The sequence below is a fragment of the Bactrocera latifrons genome, unplaced genomic scaffold (genome assembly GCF_001853355.1).
Source record: "Bactrocera latifrons isolate USDA-ARS-PBARC rearing strain unplaced genomic scaffold, ASM185335v1 scaffold_430, whole genome shotgun sequence".
Taxonomy (NCBI): Eukaryota; Metazoa; Arthropoda; class Insecta; order Diptera; family Tephritidae; genus Bactrocera; species Bactrocera latifrons.
The window spans coordinates 5,621-25,934 of NW_017537080.1; the positions used below are offsets into that span (position 1 = coordinate 5,621).

General features: G+C 36.8%; 1 protein-coding gene across 4 annotated transcripts in view; it reads right to left on the reverse strand.

Annotated features, from left to right (window-relative positions):
• Nucleotides 1-20,314, reverse strand: part of LOC108972855 (MOXD1 homolog 2-like) — a gene marked incomplete at its 3' end in the record, with an annotated part of 113,899 nt that overhangs the window by 5,204 nt on the left and 88,381 nt on the right. For all 4 annotated transcript variants that reach the window (XM_018939697.1, XM_018939699.1, XM_018939696.1 and 1 more), the window contains 4 exon segments: nucleotides 769-964; nucleotides 3,324-3,509; nucleotides 3,569-3,844; nucleotides 18,632-18,787. In XM_018939697.1, the coding sequence (XP_018795242.1) occupies nucleotides 769-964; nucleotides 3,324-3,509; nucleotides 3,569-3,844; nucleotides 18,632-18,787 (814 nt within the window).

A 20,314-nucleotide genomic window follows, 5' to 3' on the forward strand; every position in this document is an offset into this window, starting at 1 on the left:
TTTGGTATATATAACCCTATATCTGACTCTTTTAGTTTTAGGACTTACAAACAACCGTTATGTGAACAAAACTATAATACTCTCTTTAGCAACATTGTTGCGAGAGTATAAAAAGATGTAAGTGGTTATGATAGGAACACCGAATGAATCAGTCTGGGTACTACACGTTTTTTTGCAAATGTAAGTCTGTCTATGGCGCCGTAGCATGTTGGACAGTATAGCCATTGTCTATGCCATTTGGTCCAATGCTGTTGTGGCTTCCGGGCTACGCGCCCACAATGTGAAGCTTTGGTGTGCAGCTCGAGTGGCGAAATGTGCGCCAGCTCGAGTGCTGTAGAAAGGGATTGCGTGTCAGGCCAGGTAACAGCCAACATTAATAATAACAACAACAATATTTTCAATTGCATAAAAACTAAAGGAAAATTGTTATTGCTGTCGATTCTGACGATTTTATTTCAGTGAACATGAAATTAAGAACGCAAGCACAGGGCAATAAGTAGGCGGTATAATGCAATATCCCTTCTTTATATTCGTCCTTATTGTATGTTATTTTAAGTGTTGTCATTGCGCTGTAAGCAAAGCGATTTCGGGGCAGATTTCATAGCACGGCACCGGTTTGATGAGTGATTGCCTTTCGTGTTTGTGAACAGTTACTCATCTATATAGCATTTGTAATACCCGCAGGTACTACATATTCTTCATCATAATCAGTATTTTTCTATTGACAATCATCCCACTAAAAAGTGCTTTAAATTTTTGCATAATTACCAATTGAAAGAATGCCAGCGTCATTTGGGCGCAGTACATGGGTGAAGTAAATCCGTAATCCCGAGTTGTCAGCCATTTGTCGACTGTAGCTCTGGAAGTTATCGGGCTGCAAATTGTTGTAGTGTGTTTCCATAAGATAGTATTTGGCAGCATGAGAATCGATCGGGTAGCCAGCATCCTCCGGAAATGTAAAACCCTGTGTTATAGAGAGACAACATTTAGATTGCTATAAAATCACATTTCTACAACAGTGGAAACTCTATATGGCGGAATACCATTTAACTAAACACAATTTATTTGGTTTACATTTCCATTTTTATGTTTGCACACTGATGAAATGCATAAACCGCTTAACGTAAATGCAGTAATTGACTCAAAACATGAATATTTGCAGGAAATAAAATACAGAAAGGCACTTAGTTAAAATAATATTAGCAAAATACCGCTACAAGTGATATCTACTTTTTCTAATAAACTTTAGAGAACACTTTGTATAAAAAGAAAAACATAAAGCAATAAATAAAATAAATAGAGAAAAGAGCTTTATTGTTTTTCGGAATATTCTCAATTAAGATCTATACATTTTTGCAATTTTCGAACCAGAAAGCGGTATTTCCAAAACATTCGTTCTGAACCCATCACCCGTTTCTTGAGGTGTCGCTATCCTCTTAACTTATTTTTTATGGAGAATGACTCATCAAATCGATGTTGACAAAATGCAATTATTCAGTGAATGTGAGAGCTCGCGTTGTCGTGGTGAAGAGTAAGTTATCTTCAGCTGTTGGTTTTCCTGATTTCTCGAAGGACAACTGGCAAACAAATGCATGCTTACACACAGAATTTATTGTTCTGTGGTGTTCTAGTGGAATGATTGCGACATATCCAGTTTCCAAAAAACAAGTAACCATTTGATTGGAATTGCTAGGTGCACGAACAACTTTGGTTGGCTTCGGCTCATTTAGTAGCCTCAAAGAGTCGACTGCTGTTTACTTACGGCGGCATACTTCACTTGTCCGGATGTCATAGACGTGTTTCGAATGCTAGGGTATTTCTTTAAAATTTCACTCGATCAATCGACATGAACCTTTTTTGGAGTGATTAGCAAATTGTGTGGTATCCAACCTGAACAATTTGTTTTTTTTTTTTATATTAAAACCCTTGCCAACAGGTGCTACTTTGGGCTGAGCAGGCAATTGAAAAGTAAAGTCCTCTCTCGAAGAACAAAGAACAAACTCTAGAAGTCCCGTCCTGCCAAAGGGTGCAGAGATATGGACAACGATATCTGCTCTGGATAGGTCATGTTGACCGGATGGAAGAGAACGCTCCAGCTTTGAAGGTTTTCGATTCGGTAACCGCTGGTAGAAACAGAAGAAAAAAATACTCCGTTGGTAAAACCAGGTGGAGGAGAACATGGCTTCGCTTTTAATCTCGAATTGACGCCAAATAGCAAAAAGATGAAACGACGGGAGCGCTGTTTTTAACAAAGATGCAAAAATGTTCTTTGGAATTTTGTATGTATACTGGTCTTTTGTGATATACGACCTAAATACTGGTAGTTGATCGAGTTTCATCGCCAAAAACTGAATAAAATTTATCGATGCACTGTTGCTGAGTTCAACCGCGTCGAAAGTTGTAAATACATAATAAGCGCGCGAAAATGTTCGCATTTGAATTCCATTTTTTTTTACCAATATGACTTTTTTAAGTTACTGTGAACCACACAAATTGCGCTGGTATGATAAAAGTTTTTAGTATGTGAAATACCGAAAGGTCAAACTTTCCGATAAAGCTGTGAGTTGTCAGACTGCAAAATCCCGAAGTATAAAAGTCAACTTCGGTCATACAAGATGCGCTCCAAAGTAAACAGGATAGGAATTTCGAAACTAGCGCCCCTGGTGGCGCCATCTATATGTCGACTGGTGCATTAGAATCTGCTATCTTTGTCGATTGTCCAGTAAGAAATGACATTTCATCGATTCGAAGTGAAGTTATTGCGTTTTAAGTGTCAGTATGTTTGTGTTAACGTTGCGAAAATGATCTTCGTCGATCGATCGACGCCTATGACCGACCGTATTCACCTGATATGGCACCGTGCGACTTCTTCCTTTTCGGAAAAAATCTATCAGAAGTCGAGGACATTCAAAAGGCCTGTACCGGCATACTGGCGGTCATTCCGGCCAACGAACTAAAGCACTCGTACGACATGCTTTTGAACCGTGTAAAAAGCTGTATTGAAGCCGAAGGAGACTATTTTGAATAAAATAAATTGAATAAAATAAATTTTGCCTATAAAACCATTTGTTCTATTTTTTGTAAAGTCCTGTTTACTTTGGAACTCTCCTTGTATGCATGGTGATGATATCAAGTCATCAATTTTTACTTTTATAGAAAGTGGATATTTTGATGCTCTCGTATGAGTGCAACTTTCAATTAAAACAATATAAAGCAAAATTAATGAAATCGTATTAACTTGCTTTTAACATAGCTTTGCATAGCTTGCAACATAGTAAATATATCGTTGAAATATTAAATCAACAGAACTTTATTGAACTTACTTCCGAACCGCGAGACCATGATGCAACAATGGCATTGCAGGCTAAAGGCATATCCCGATTGCCTATACATTGTCGTCCCTGCTCTCGTGCCATTTTCTCAAGGTCTGCCTGGGATCCCTGGCATTCATACAGCGTAATTTGATGTAAATAATGTATGCTGGACGTTGAGTCATATATTGGTTCGTACTGGAAAGTCAAAAGGCATTACATGAAATTAGACGAATCTATATGTAAATATTGCATACCCGGATAAGATGGTGCTTTCGATTGACATCTTCTAACTTGAACATTTTGCACCAGGATAATGTGCTATCTCCACTTGGAAGCGCCACATCTTCATTTCGTAGTTCCATTTGTCGTATTTGATCATCTTTCCGAAACTGAATTTCTGCCCTTTGGGTAAGAACCATTGGATGATATGGCCGAAAAGCGGAGTCCGGTTCGGGTAATGTCCCAGGTTGAACTGATCCATGAGGTGGGTCGCGACTATGATACATATAGATTAGTCGCATAGTGTTATTCTGAAATAAAAATGAAAAACTTATATTCACATGAAAAAGTATAATAAAATGAGCGCTGAAACTGAGTTTATTTCTATTGGGAGATTATTTGGTTCCGTTATTGTTTTTATCATACTATTAACACTTTTTAACATACTGTTGGTGAGCGGTAGATATAGTTAAAATTCGTTTTACCCATTTCTCAATGGACAAATACTCCGAGAAACATAATGTGAGTGTATAAAAAGAATATTAGCTCAAAAAAAGCAAAAAATTATAAAATTAGGCTTTGAATATCTTTTTTTTTTGTTATTTTGTTTCTTTGATTAAGAATTATTTTTACAATATAATATATAAATTAGAGTCTCATATTTTTTAAGGATTTAGGGGCGAATTCAGAATTATTAGTTAACTAAATTAAGAAAAATCTTAACTAAGGTTGCATATGATATTCGCAGAAGTTTTGTATCAACTACATGGTATATATGTATGTACGTTATAGTCTATACCACCATACATATGTATAACTAAATCAGAAGACGTAACTGGGAAATGGTTTGAATTTAACGGAAAACAATTTTTTTCTAGGATTGAGCATTATCTTCGACAATAATTCATGCCGAATTTCGTGAAGAAATCGATTTTTACCATGGAAATACAAATATTTAATAATTTGCTACGAGAGTTCTTTTTTATTACGAACAAACGTATGTATTTGAAGGGTACAAAGCATTCAGTGAACGTCGTAAAGTCATTGAAAACTTGCCTCATGCGAGTTATTCATCAACCTCTACGCTAACGATAACATCAAAAAAGTTAAAGAAACAGTGCTAGTACCAAAATAACTGAGTCTTTTACCAAAACTACATCAAATAGAGATCGCAAACGAAATGATTGACACTTAACGGGTGACGAGACGTGAACGTATTATTAATATTAATCCAAAAATCTAACGAATTCCACTCCAAAAATAAGCCGATCCGAAAAATCCACTTTAACCGGTGAAAAATCGAGATGATGCTCATCGATTAATAAGAAATACCGGTTTGAAAAGTTTACATAAAGCTCTACCGGATTGTAAGCGGAAAATTCATGGATTTTTCACTACGATAACACTTCCTCACATTCTTGCGTGATTGTGATTGACTTTTTGGCCAAACACGAAATGAGAGTAAAGTCCATTGAAGCCATTCAAAGCTTCGCATTCGCCGAAGGTAATAAAGGACGTCTCAGCCAAGGCTTATAACAAGTATATGGAAAGATGAGCGTTGGTTTGTATTTATTCAAAAGTAATCTATTTTTTTGTCAGTGTGGGTCACTGATCTGATGTTATATGTACCCGTACTTTATATGCTTGGGTAAATTTGAGCGCTCTGGTTCCAAAAAGACCCTCACAAATCCCAAAGCCAAAGTTATGGTTTTTAACAAATTTGTTGATACGGATAATGTCAGTTGCCGCAATGTCTTCTAGTGCGCCGAAGGTAAGACTCGACATATTTAACCTTAGTCTTGGAAAAGATGGACAATGGAGGAGAAAGTCCACTTCACCTTCTTCCTTGCATCTATTACTATTTGCGTCACATAAGCAATTGAAACTTATTATTATAATATCTGCTGTTATTTGACTAGGGCTTAATAAGAAGCTAATGAAGCACTGTAAATATAACGATATTAGTTAAATAATGTCTGAGAATCCGACCCTTAAACAAAAAATTCAGGCCACTTCCAATTTATTCAGGGATATTGGTTTCACTTCTTCTGTTCATTTACGAACTACATTAAAACCGTCAAAAGCACGTTCGAATCAACTAAGAATTAGACTAATTCCAGAGAAGGAAAATGAGAAACGTACGTCGAGAAACTTTGGTCCTTGGTATTTTGAACAACAACGTTTAGTGGCGATGTTGTGATTGAATGCTCCAACTAGAGTGGCGGAATAGGAAATGTAGATTATAAAAGATTATGCGTATCTGTAATGTGGATAAAGAGGTTGAAAATAGTTAATAAACAAAACGGTTGGATTCGGAGTGAAGATCATCCACAGGCCAATACTGAGATGCTCTTATATCTACAAAAAGTCACTGGGAAGAGGAAATCATTGATCAATATTTATCCAAAAATAACATTACAGTCTACGGGAAACGCTAAAGAGAAACGATGAATGACTTTTCGTGCCTGAATTGCAGGATGTTGATGTGGGCGAACCTTGGTTCCAACAAGATGCCATTTCAATGAAACGATCAATTTATTGATCGGGCATCCCAGATCGTTCGGCTTAACACAGCGGGAACATTTTTGGTGGAGTTCTGTGAAGTCGCTTGTTTATGCGGATAAAGAACGAGGTACTAATCTGTATAATCAAGCCAAATTGTGGGTCCTAACATTAAATTACAAGCGTTTCATTTCTTCTTGAAAACGGCATGACTAAAAACAACACCCGTTATATTCACGTTTACGTACATACATATGTATATAGCTTCCACTATTTAGAGTTTGGAACAAGGGTACATTCGTCATTACCTTGTTTTACAGTGTGACCGAGTACATTTGAGAAGCCATTTGAATCCATTACGTCTAAGTGCCCCATGTGGCGCTGTTAAGTGTGACTGTAGTGTTGTGCATGTTGTGGATTAACAGTGGTTCCGACTATTGACTAGCCGCTCAACCTTTGTTGCTTGTCCATTTTCACAATACTTTAATTAACAATTCAACACAGCCCCCTGGAGCGTCGCTCGCGTACATTCCGGCCGATCCGTATTAACTTTGGCGTTAAAGTGACCAGAGTAGGAAAGAGCACGGTCAAGTGGAAATGGGTGGATGATAAGTTCCACATGTATACAATGTGTGGATGAAAGTACAAAAGTCATTACTGTGAGGTGTAGGTGGGGAAAGACAAATGCGGACGTGGTTTTCACTAAAGCTTCCATGTATGTGTCAGTAAATGAGTATGTTGTCCAGCACCTGTGTGTAGCGCATATAAGAGTTTGGACAAGCAATGGTAGCACAAAACAATTCAAGTGTTCAAAAAAAACTTGTACACAAGTAAAAATAACGCGATTAAAAAAGCCGTTGTGCGGAATGAATGAATGGAAATGAAAGCAAAGGGAGGAGATGTTATGTCGAGGTGAAAACATCATGAGGTAACAACCAAAAATTAATGAAAACAAACAAGCCATGACCAGTTGTGGCTGCGGCAGTTATCGTGACTAAAGACCGACAGGATTTAATGGCCGAAAGGATGGCGTTGCTTTTATTGCTGTCAACTTCAACGCAACTGTCGGGCTCGACGAGTTCTAGTGATTGTTATGCTGGCTTACTCCAAAGGCGAAAGCAAAAAATGCGGGTGGCTCTACCCTCAATTGCTCAACTCAACTTAGATACTTCGTACAAACATTACGCTGCTTAATTATACATAGGTTGCTTTCATATTTCGGGATTTGGCAGCACTAATGTTGCAATCTGCGAACTCACAATTTTATCGTAAAGTTTAACATTTTTGATGGTGGCATATTCCAAACATTTTTTACATACGAGCAAGGGGTTGTCTGTTTTTTTTTTTTTTGGTTTTTGGAAAAATTGGACAAGTCGCAACCATACCGCTGGAACAACGCAGAAGAGTGAATTCTGAGTGGTATACAACTATTTGTTTGCCAGTTACCCTTCGAGAAATCAGAAAGACCAACTGCCGTAGACAAGTTACAATTCTCCACGCCAATGCTAGCTCTCACATCGACTGAAATAACTGCTTTTTTGTGTACTCAAATCATCGGTTGGATGAGTCATCCTCCGTATAGTCCTGGCTTGGCACCGAATAAGAGGTTAACGTTTTACGACACTTGAAGAGGCAGTTAATTTATTCGGGGTGCATATTTCGGAAATACCACAAGCAGAGTGGAAAAGAGCTTCGAAAATTGGTTCTAACGTGTGCAAAGAGTACAGATCTTAATGGAGAATATTTTTAAAAACAATAAAGTGATTTTCGATGATTAAAATTTGATTTTGTTCTCAAATCCCGAAATATAAAAGGCAACCTACGTACCTGAGTAATTATATTTGGGCATCTGACTGTTCAAAAGTAAACACTCAGCAAATAAAATATTTTTACTTACTTTTCTTTAGTTTAGTAAATTAGACCAATTAAAAAAAATTATAAATAAAAAAAAAATGTATATATAATATTTAGATGACTGCATCCTACAATTTTAGGTACTGTGCTAATTTTAATAGTTTTTTCGAAGTATTCTGATGTGTTTTTAGCTTATTTTAAATGATTGTGTTGTTATCAAAATTTTTTGTAGGGGCAGCAAAATTTGATTACTCTACAGGCGTCAGATTTGTAACTCTGACATGACCTAATTACATACATACTACGTCATTGGACCCGTCAGCGGGAGTTCACCCGTTGTGTCCAATTTTCGATGACTCGTTCAAGCATTTCGGCTGATAACTAACGCGTGATGTTTTGCTCCAAGTCCAGAATCGAAGCGGAATTGGCCGCTTAAAGACTCCAGAGGAAGAAGTCTAACGGTGTGATATCATACGATCTTGGTAGCCAATCAAGTGGCTCAAAACATGAAATTATCTGCTCACCAAAGTGTTCTCTTAATAAATCCATTGATTAAGTCGATGTGTAGGAAAGGTGACGCCTTGTTGAAACCAAATGTCGCAAAGATCAAAAAATTCAATTTCAGGCATCAAATAGTCGGATTGCTTGTTTACATACCCATCAAGCCAGAAAGGTGTCTCATCGCTCAACAAACTTTGGCTCAAAAACGTCGAAAGTTCTTTGAATTTTTCAAGAACCCATAGAGTGAATGTGGCTTGGGAAAGTTGAGCGGCTTCAGTCCTTGCATAAGTTGTATTTTCTACGCTTTCAATTTCAGATCTCGACGTAAAATTCACCAAGTAGTTCCAAACCTCAGTCCAAGTGGCTAGGAACGGAGCAGAATCGACTCTCCACGGTGTTCTCTATTTTCTTCACTGCGTACCGGACGTGATCTATTCGGTCCAATATTATCCAATATGGTTTTGCTAATAGTATGCTTAGCCGATTATGTTCACCATAAGTTTAGCGAAGCGCGCGAAACAAATTCTTAACAGAACGTGAATTGTGGTAATAAAGCTGAATGAATTGTAAACAAACCAAACAATACTGAAGAAAGGCTACTGTAAGGCTACCTTTTCATTTTGTTAACATATCGTACATATTAATCGTTCTAAGTTTACGGCTTAAACCAAAATGAACGTTTGAAAATCTTTATATTGGGTATAGGGGGGTTCGGTGAACCAGAAAAAAATTCTTTTGAATCTCAAAAATTATATTTCACAGATTTTATGGTAAAAATTTTTCCTTAGGCAACAACAGCGTTCATATTTATGGTAACAGATGGCTTAAAAATTTCTGGTATGATTTTGACAGTGTTTAGACGAATTTTCTAAAGTTAGTATTTGTGCCAGATTTTATTTGGATAACGCCACTGTGTCTGAACAATCAGGTCAAACTTTTCACTCTTTTTAGAACGAAACCGATCTGGACCTACTGACGGGATCAGATGCTCCTGTCAATCCCGGCTTGGCCTCAGTTTGGGATGATACACCGGCCTTCGATCACGACCATTTTCCCCAGTCACCATCCGCTTCAAAAATTCAAAAACGGGTCGAGTTCGTTCCATTTCAGCAACATATCGAAACCGATGATTCGGTCCAGAAGGTTTTTTTGCGTCCTGTCTTCCGGCACCCAAACATCAAGATTTCTTTGGTGACTAATCTGACCCATCTTCTGGGCTATGTCACGATGTTTTCCATGATTTGATCGGTATTTGCCGTCACAGGTCGTTTTCCTCCGACTGTCTTATACATGGTGTCGTTTTCACCCGCTCTGAATCGTCGAAACCATTCCTCCGCAGTTCGAATTGACAGAGTATCATCCCCCAAAACACCATTAATCTCACGGAACGTTTCTCTAGTTTAAGGAAGGAAAACTTTAAAATAGCGCGGATTTCGGCGTTAGTGAACTGCATTTTAACATGTTTAGAACTGTTGAACGCAAACTATTCGTACTAGTCACGCATAGCGTCGTTTTGTAGGTTATGTCAACACCTTTCAAAGATGTATAGTATTGCCAGATACGAGCTCTGTAGCGCTTTATACATAGCCGCGAAATTCAAAAGGCAAAAAGGCAGAAGGAAGATATTTGACAACCTAATATAATGTTTTACGCTCCTCTGGTTAACTTTTTCCCATATACTATATAAATTTTGTTTCCATTTTTGAATTTATATCATCAACTGTGACACAATTGGTTTAATTATGACAGTTCTCTGATGAATATCATCGATACGGATATGAATGTAATAATGAAACTAAGTAAATCTCCGACCTTGGTTTCAAGTTAATAATATACCAAATCTGTATATATAAAAGAAAGTTGTGTTAGTTACACCATTTATAACTCAAGAACGGCTSAACCGATTTGGTTGAAAATTGGTGGGGAGGTAGCTTAGAACCAGGGTAAGGACAATTTATCTCTTTATGTCAAAATTTAATACAACTCATAAATACAAAATGTATATTTTAAATCATAAGCATTTGTTCAAAATTCATGTTTGTAGGAATTAATTGAATACATTTGTATAAGCGTACAATTTTAAACAGATTCTTCCTCAAAAACAATACAATTGCTAAGTATTTGGAATAGAAGAAAAGAACTGCATTTAAATACGCAGTAAAATAGATTATAACGGGCTTAGTAATCAGTCGTTGATTATGTATTATACCACGTGCATCCCAAAAGACTGATGTAATAACCTTTCCTCCCGCCTTTGTCGTCTTTCCACGCCTCAGAACGGGTTCATCACGTGCAGTCCGCTAGAATAGCTGTCGATTGGACTCCAGTGGGAAATGATGGAGCAATATTTCTATCACCGACGCAAAAATTCGATTTAATTCCGATTAGAGAGCACTTAAACACGTCTCAGAATCAGTTGTTCGTTGGTTTTGTTGGATTATGAACTTGCCAGGCACGCACTTTGCTCGCCTCGCCTGTTTTCAGCTTAACAAATATCTTTTCAACGGGGGATTTCCCTGATGCAGAACCCAAATTCAACAGTATTTTCCCCAAAAAGCAAGGCTTTATTAACACACGAAATGCTATGATCCATTTCTTGGTAAACTAATACAAGTCGCTTCATAAAAATGCTACATTTCATTAACTAATAGTTCTAATCCAGCTAATAGAAATCATATAGATGGTAGTAGTAGTATTATCTATGTATCAGCCACAGTGAAGCGTGGACGGGTCCTCTAGCATGTATGCATATATATGTGACTGCAATCCATTCATTATTTATTATTGGTATATTTTATATTTATTATGAGTATTGAATTTCTAGGAAACATTTATAATACCAAACTTGTCAATACCAGACTTACCCAACTTTGGACTTTGGAAATGGCGGGAGTTTAAAATCTTCGATTACACCTGTACTTAGCTCATTTATATCGGCTATATTTCAGTAAAAGATGACAAAACTAAGTGATAATATTTGACTAGTATTGTCACTGCGTTAATGCTGGTTCCAAGATAGATGGATACCAACAACAACGTCAGCCTCACAATCCATCGCAGAATAACTCTTGCCAACAGGTGCTACTTCGGACTGGGTTGAGAAGTAAAGTTCTCTCTCGATGAACAAATACCAAACTCTACAAGTCACTCATCAGCCCCGTCCTGCAATATGATGCAGAGGCGTGGACAATGACATCATCTGGTGAGTCGGCATTAGGAGTGTTCGAGTTAAAGGTTTTGCGGAAGATTTATGGGTGTAGAAAAGGAAGACCTGGAAAGCCCAGTGAAAAAGGACTTAGCTATACTCGGAACCTCCAATTGGTGCCTAAGAGCGAAGTGAAAGAACCACTGGCGCGCTGTTGTAAACTCGGCTATAACAGGGTAAGCGGTAACTACGCCAATAAAGAAGAAGAAAACTGCCCTTGCCTGGTAAAAACTATAGTAATGGGTACGAATATTCCCTCAGCACAAATATGATCAATAGAGTGATATCTTGAGCATGATTCAAAACTTAGCAATTAAACCGAGTGTCTGCCATACGAAATGTGGTAGACTCATTCCAAACATAATGCCTTCCTTTCACAACTAAAATAAAAACAGCTTCAAATATATCCACTTTTTGCTTGTTTGTATTTCTAATATTTCACATTAACTGTGAAAGTTTATAATTGTGTTCCATCCGTCGCAGTGCGAAGGAAAATGCAAATTTAAATCACAGATGAAAACAATTTTTCTAATTGTATTTTTATTTGTAGGTTTGTAAGTTAGCAAGTAATTTTGTTAATTGATTTGATTTTCCGTTACGGTTTTAGTCTATTTCACTCGAAGAAGCTTTTGCGAATCAAAGTAGTCAAAGTAGTCAATATGGATACAACGCCCAACTACACGCTCTGAGAATATGGTGATGTACATAAATTACAATTTTTGTCCATTATCCCTTTAAGCCAGGAAAAATATTCCATATTGAAACTCTCCGCGAGACAAATTTATTTAGCTGTTTACTCTTGCAAAAAAGTTGCGCCATCGTATACTCGTAAAAGCATGGAGCGCGGAGACTGGGTTGAATTGAATTTGGTTCATGGAGGATAGGGGTTGGTGCCAGGCCGTGCTTTTTGCTCTTTCTATGTGCACTACTTGGCCACTAAATACAAGTGAAAAGGGAATTGGATTTTTTGTGCAATCACTTCAAGCATTAGTCACGCTGTATGCGCTTCATTAAGTGGCTGTAATGCCGAGCGGTGTTTGAAGGAGTTGGGGTTTTAGGACTCCGACGATATTGCTTGTATAGTTGGGTGAAATCAAATTGACATATTTTATTGCAGCACTTTCGCTGTACGAGTACTTAGTGCGCAAAAGTTATTTGCCATAACCGTCCACCCATTCGTTCTCACCCTCTACGTTTAGACATTCGTTCCTATTTTGTTAACTTTTCCAGATTGCACGGTTGCTAAATTGGCATATGAGGTTTGACTTCTGCGTTTTACGCCTTACACTTTTTTCTATAAAATTAATTTATTGCATGAAATATGAGAGCAGAATAGTTGTGGACATACAATTTTGGATTTAGTCAGAAAAGCAATATTAACATACATATGAGTATGTGCATAAATGAGTACTTATACAAAGTACTTAATTTCGGTGGCCGGTGCAACATTTCGGGTGGAATTCCGGCTATAGCTGGATACACGCGTGTTGTCTTCAAACTCTTCGCTCCTTGCTGGTTACTTAACATATCCTCAGAGGAAATAATCTAGAGGCTTTATATCGCTTGATCTTGGTGGCCATTGACTGGCGCATTTCTCCAAGTTAATGAGTCGGCTAACACGTTAGCTTGTGGAAAATAGAGATCATAAGCTCCGATTTCCTCAAATTACGGGAAAAAGTCGGTCGACATAATGTTATAAGAAATATGGCTCGATAATACCGTTATACCACTTTCCGCACCAAGCAATCAATTTTTGGGGATGCAATTGCATATCTTGAACCACAAGAGATTGTACCAAAGTGAAATGATCAAATTTGCTGAACCGCTGACAAAATTCGTAAACAAACATGGCCGCCAAAAGCTGTTTAAATCGCATCACCACTATTAGTAGACGCTGTAAATACCGTATACAGTGGATAAAAGCTTACTTATTAGAAATGCTGTGCTGACGAACTTTTCGTTCGATCTCCACAAATTTTTTATGGTCTTTATTTGTGGACTCCGTGCTAATGTTTCCAAAACATGTGAAGTATTATACAGCAGTCAGCCTTGTAAGCCTTATGCCAGTTAAAAGAGCCATTAAAAAATATCATCGAATCCCTTCTACAAAATGAAGTGTATCAGGTACAGTAGCTGAAAAGGATCCCCAAATAATGGCACTAATGCCGCAGTATTTCACATTTGGTTTCATGTTTCTGGAATATAGATCCTCATATGATTTTCGCCCGATAGAGCGATTGCCGCTAATTTTGGCACACTTAAAAGGGCGATTTGACTTTGTTTCCGAACAAAGTAATGCTTATCTGGTGATGATACAATTTTTTGTGTGCCACTTTTGATTTATTTACTTATTTTGTTTTTTTTAGTTGAAGTGCAATATTTTTCTGTGGTGGAGGCATTCATTGTGGCCACTTCTTACTACGATACCGTTTCCTCGGACAACCATATACAGCGGTTACCTATCTGATGTCAAACACCAGTTTTCGAAAATATTGACAAAATATTGGATGTCATGTAAGCACTGTTTCGATTTCCCAGGAACAAAACACGGCACAAAAAACCGCTTGGAACACAAAAAGTCACAGGGACCACTGAATCGGAAAAAAATCAATGCAGACAGCCAACGAAACAATAGATTTATTGAAAACAACTTTTGGTGAGCGCATTGTATAGCGTAGTGGAACTGTGACGTGGCATCAAAGATAGCGCGGTTTTACAAGTCCCTCGTCTAAGCAGATAAGCCCGAGTTGATTGACTCCGGCAAAAATGGTAGCAACTTAAGGAACATGACTGAAATTTATTCGATCCTGCCGCAGCAGTCACTTACCCGAAATCATTTTGAAAACGTAAATGGCAAGTAATTACAACACTGCCAAGTACTTGGTCATAACATTAAATTATGCATATACATACATATGTATCTGCGTTTTCTTTCTTTTTGTAAACTACATGTTCAAAAACACACCTTCCATAATAAAAGTTGCACAGAGTTTAACAAATTTATATAGCTTTAACTATATAATTAAAAAGTTTAGAATTTTATTTCCCCCCCTATGGCCACACAAAGCACACCAGTGCAATTAATCGAGTATATTTTAGTTAAGCTTTTGGTGCTTCTAGTGATGACTTCCCTAACAAGTTAGGTACACAAATGGATTACCGTTACTTGAACCATATTATATTTAGTAAATAAACTAAAATAACTACCGTTAGTACGTAAACCACCAGCAGTGGCATGCGCAACATGAACAGAAACTCATTGAATTCAGCTTCAGATTGCCAGCTTTATGTTCAAGTACAAGTATTTACAAGGATGTCGCCGCTGATTCAAATTAATTCGACAGACAAATATTGAGATAAAGGTCGCGAACGGGAGAAACTTATACCAATAGATACTGCCTGAAGTTCATACAATATGAATGCATGTATGTGTAGGCATATGTAGGTGTGTGCGAATGAAAGTTCCCGATTTGTGAGATAGCGGCAAACCTCTTGGTTGTTGATGTGTAATTTAGGCTATAACATTGTTTGTCTACTTATAATCACAATTGTTTTTGTTTGACTAAGTTCGTTTCTACTGGTGCGTCGACAACTCTGACACACACACATACTTGGTGTGGTGGTGTTTGATCTACGTTGTTACGGCTGTATCCACAAACCTGCTCGTCTTCACTGGAAAGCTTTGTGCTTATGTTTGATTGAATGTTTTTGTTGGTGCAGAAGTGTGCAAGTTTATTTAGCAATTCGAAAGTTTTAGCCAAAGATTTTCGTGATACATAAAAGTGTTATCACTTTGGCTTTGCATGAGCCGGTGCCCAAATAAAAGCAAGTACACTATAATACATATAAACGTATTGTGAGCATTTATAACTGTTCATGCATTTGAACTCCCTTTGACGACTATAAGTGTGTATGAAGATGTTTTTACTGTAGTTAAGCGGTTAATGAAATCCAAATTGCAAACCTCTCATCTACAAGTGATATTTAAAGGGAGTGTGTGTGGGTTTGTTAGTAAAAGAACTCACATGAGCGCATTTTGTAGGCACTCTCACTCACTACTCATCGTCACGTAACGGGTTCTTCAATAGGGACGCTACAAATGCAGACCGATAGGGACAGCAAACGACGCCATATTTTTTCCTGCTCTTTTGACATTTGTCTGCAGCAAGATTTGCCACTTCATCATGGAAGGATATACGATCCAAAATGAGTCAAAATTATTATAATTAACTACCGAATTTTAGAGTCGGTGGTCTCAACTTTAAGTGCGGGTTTTTCAGTTAGAGCGCTACAAAGTTTTTTTTTTTAAATTAAACAAAAGGGTTTGGGACATCAATGAAATTCGTTTTTCCTGTGAAAGTACAATCGCACTTACTCCATGAGTCACTATTGCATCCCTAAAAAAATTATGGTTTTGTGCAGTTTATGAGTCGGTGGCATTATTGGGCCGTACTTCTTCCGCAATGATCAAAACCGGCACGTTACTGTAAATGCCAACAAAGTTGAACTTCGCACGAATATCGATCATGAAACTGCAGCAGTATCGGCCAATTTATGCTTGAAAACCGTCTAGACTTCTGCAAGCGTACCCGAGTTTCATACATAATGGCATCGAATGTATTTTCACAGAAATTACTGATATCCCAAACTGTTTTTGTTTTATTAAACAAAAAAAAAAAAACTTTTGTAGCGTTCTTATTGAAAAACCATTTATAAGAAATAAGCAGTGGACACATTTCTCAACGTTGAGGGAGCAATCAACAATGTGTTTGAAATTGTGACCGGTTTGTATTTTCAGCATGTAACGTGTTCGAAAAAAAAAAAACATTTATCAAAAGGGGGAAAAACGAATACTTCTTAAAAAAGGTGGGAAAATTAGCTAGCAAAGCTGTGTGAGGTGAATACGGTGATTGCGGTGTTTGCGGCACGATTTTGGTTAACATTTTGGGGAAAAACTCACGAAGAGTTGTCGGCCAATAATTCCAGTCCCTTTTTATGAATAGCCTCCAGCAAACGACGCATAACACTCAAATAGTATTCCCAGTTAACAGTTTGGCCGGACGGAAAGAATTCGGAGTGCACCACTCCTCGATAATAGAAGAAAACTGTCAAAATAATTTTGATTTTTGACCTGCTTTGGCCTGGGTTTTTCGGTTTCGGCTCGCCTTTGCCAGAATATTCGGTATATTAATCGTCTGCTAGCGGGTCGTAAGAATATATCCAAGACTCATCGACAGTAATACTACGTTTCATAACATCTTGGTAGTCGGAAAGTAATATTTTAGAAAGTACTTTTTCGACCACCCAATATACAACTGTGATCAAATGGAAAGGTGAATTTTGTCCATTTCATCCTCTTTAATGTAATCTCTTCGAGCTGCAATACACTTATGCTAGTGAATTTCCCAGTCATCATAGCACTTGGAAAAATCCTCCGTCGTGATGGCCATCAGCCTTCTTCGATTCAGCTTTTATATCCTCAATTGAGTCAAAACGGTGTCCTTGGAGTGGTCATGTGAATTTGTTGAATAGCCAGAAGTTACACGAAGGTAAATCAGGCGAATGCAGTGGTTGCGACACGAAATTAGTTGAAAATGTGGCGAAATGATCACGAATAACCAACGCAGCATGAGATGGTGAATTATTTTAGAGTCTCACAAACCGACGCGTATCTCAAATACTAATGCAAATTTTGATAGGATTGATTATTTAGCATAGTCACTAACTGTACTACCAACTTATAGAAAAACAAAAACGCGAAGTATAAATTAAAAATTCACCTTTAAGTTTGATCACGTAGTAAATAAATTACGATTTAGCGATTTCCATCTGTCCGAACCTTCGTCTGACTGTATATAGGCAATCTAGTCCTTCAGTTTTTGAGGTATCGCTTAGAAAATTTACATACATTCTTTTCCCCCAATTAAGCTACTCTTTTGTCGTAACTTGAACGGAACTAAACTAAACTGGTTATGACCTTGGATGGCATCTTTGGTATTTGTGAAGCACCTTCGGTGCAAACGAAGTTAACGTAACAAGAAATTGTTATAATTAAAGTTTGCAAAGATATTGTCTTTTAGATATTCAGTTTTTGTAATCAAACCATGACTATTTAAGGCCCCAGAGACTGATTGTGTGGGCCCCGTTTTTTAACCGAAGAAATCGGTCAATATGTGAGGACTAGAAATGAAGCTTGGAGAAAACAATTTTTCTGACCAATGTGCCTTTATCCCGACAGAAGGTAAAATCGGGTCAATACTTCTTTTAGCACTATATATCTAATATAAAGAGTTTCGGACTTCCAGTTGACTATATAACGAATATATCGGTCGGTATGTAATTTATCTTAATGAAATTCAAAACGAAACTACTTATGTGAAACACGTTCAATTTATATCTACATTTAATAGCATATGTTGGTCAGTGTGTTTTGTTATCCATAAAATTACAAAGGAATATGCTCTCAAGTATTGTCAAAAGTTAATGCGAGCAGTTGAGGTCTTCTCCCCAATACATTCGCTTCAATGATTACTTGCTCTGCATCTTACTTTATACTCCCGCATAACCGATCGTTTATTTTCGTTTATATCGGTCAATATGGGTTTTAGTTTAAGGATGTGTGATAATTATTTATTTAAATTAGTTTTCCCCGAAAATAAAATGTTAATTATAAGGTCGTAAAGAAAGATCGATTGCTGCAATTCAATACGATGACTTGACTGAGCTTTCTTGAATATAATTCTTTCCAAATCGTGATACCGACTACTTTTATGTGAAATCTCATATACTATTCTAATTGCAATTAAATTTTCTACACAACACTGACCTCCGAATTTTACAAATTGAAATAGAAAACATTTTTCAAGTAGTTTTAAATTCTATATTTTTGTTTCACTTTACAGTGAATAAATCAGAGGTCTTGGTCTGGAAAAGGTATTTACGACAAATCTTCATTTACAAACGAACTTAGTTATTGTTAAAATCAAATTTCGAGTATATATTTGGGGTCCAGTTATTTACATGTGAGTGTACTTACCGTAATAGCGATGTCGTGCAGTTTGTCGCAAGTGTCTAGTTTTCGACGAAATCGTAAGACAGTATGTGTTGCATTTTCATACCCCAACATAAGAATATAGTCCTGAGATGGATCCACAATTGGTTCCGTGTTTACATTTCTTGTTATGTGACGATCCTAAAAGAAAGAAGTAAGTTCTTTAAATAAATATGTGAAATAATAAATTCATAAAGTAATTTCAGTTATTTAATATGATAACCACTTTTCTATTGTCTCAAAACCATAAACCAGTCAAATATTTAGTAATTTGAGAAAACAAAAACCAAACAAGTTTGATTGGCTATGCGAATAAGTCCCTCAGCTTTTGAGATATCGATCTGAAATTTCGTACACGACATTTTTTTTCAATGAAGCTGCTAATTTTTTGGAATCAATTCGAATCCACTTCTACATTTAGTGCCGCAAGACTGAATGATCAAAGTCCAGTTTCAGAATGACAAATTCAAAATTCTCAAACTTTGCCACGGGTTACAAATATTATTTGAAGCAACGGTACAATCTGCAAACAATTTGTTAATATTGGATATATACTATATACAGGTCTATCAAAATCAAGTCTTTATATGGACAACTTTTTTTTGTTGGTGAAGAGTATTAAACAGCGTTTTCCAATAAGAATCAAAAAAACAATAATTGTTAAGGAAGTTAAAATATTTCCATTAGATCAAAAACCACACCAAACTGTCAATTTAGATAAATACAGTGATTGTTCATGAATTATTTGTGGGTTTTTTCGCACAAGAATCGATAGTTTGGTTTATTTATCGCACCTGAAAGTGAGCCTCATCGGAGAAGTTAGTTTTCTTATAAAAATCGTTATCGTTTTCAAGTTGTTCCAAGACAAAATCCAAAGTAACGACGTTTATGGTGGTCGAATGACTTAAGTCAATTCGGATATACGGATGCAAGCCAAAATACGCCAGATTTGGTTTGAGACAGTCCCAATTCAGAAGAACATTTTGGAACTTTCAAATTGCAGTCTTCAGCATGACTCGTCTTAAAGGCAGCAATACTTTCATTACAACAGTTCTTAGTCTTAATCGCACTTGAACATTATGTAAAGAAAATCTACGCTCGAAATTTTCAATAATACCCAGGAGAATGATTATTTTGATAATGAAATTAAAAAAATTGTAAACGTCTTTCTTGCGTATAACTTTAATATTTTGAGTTGGTGTGGAAAATTTTACGAGAGGATTGTAATTCATTATATTATGAATATCAGGCTTAGACCAAGGTCTAGACCATGGTCTTCACTCACTCACATTTACTTGTATACTTGATTGCATTAAAATATCGAACATGGTGGCAGGGAAAGGTCTGAGATTGAGGATTGCTAACCAACAAATTTCCGAGCAAATAACTCACGCATCACCCACATATTCGCCAGAAGGTTTGTTAAAATAACGAAAATCAATATACAAGTATGGCATGCAATAGATGATGTTGGGTAAACGTTAGTGTAACCAATATTATACTTTCAGTTAGTTTTACTAAGATGTCTTATACATATATTACGGAAAAAAGCATAGTGAAAGTTTGAAATTCTTATATTAGGGATATGAAAGATAGGGGCTTGGTGGGATACCTTATATTATTAATAAACTTTCGCTGAGTTTAGTTAAAGTACCTAACACACACTCA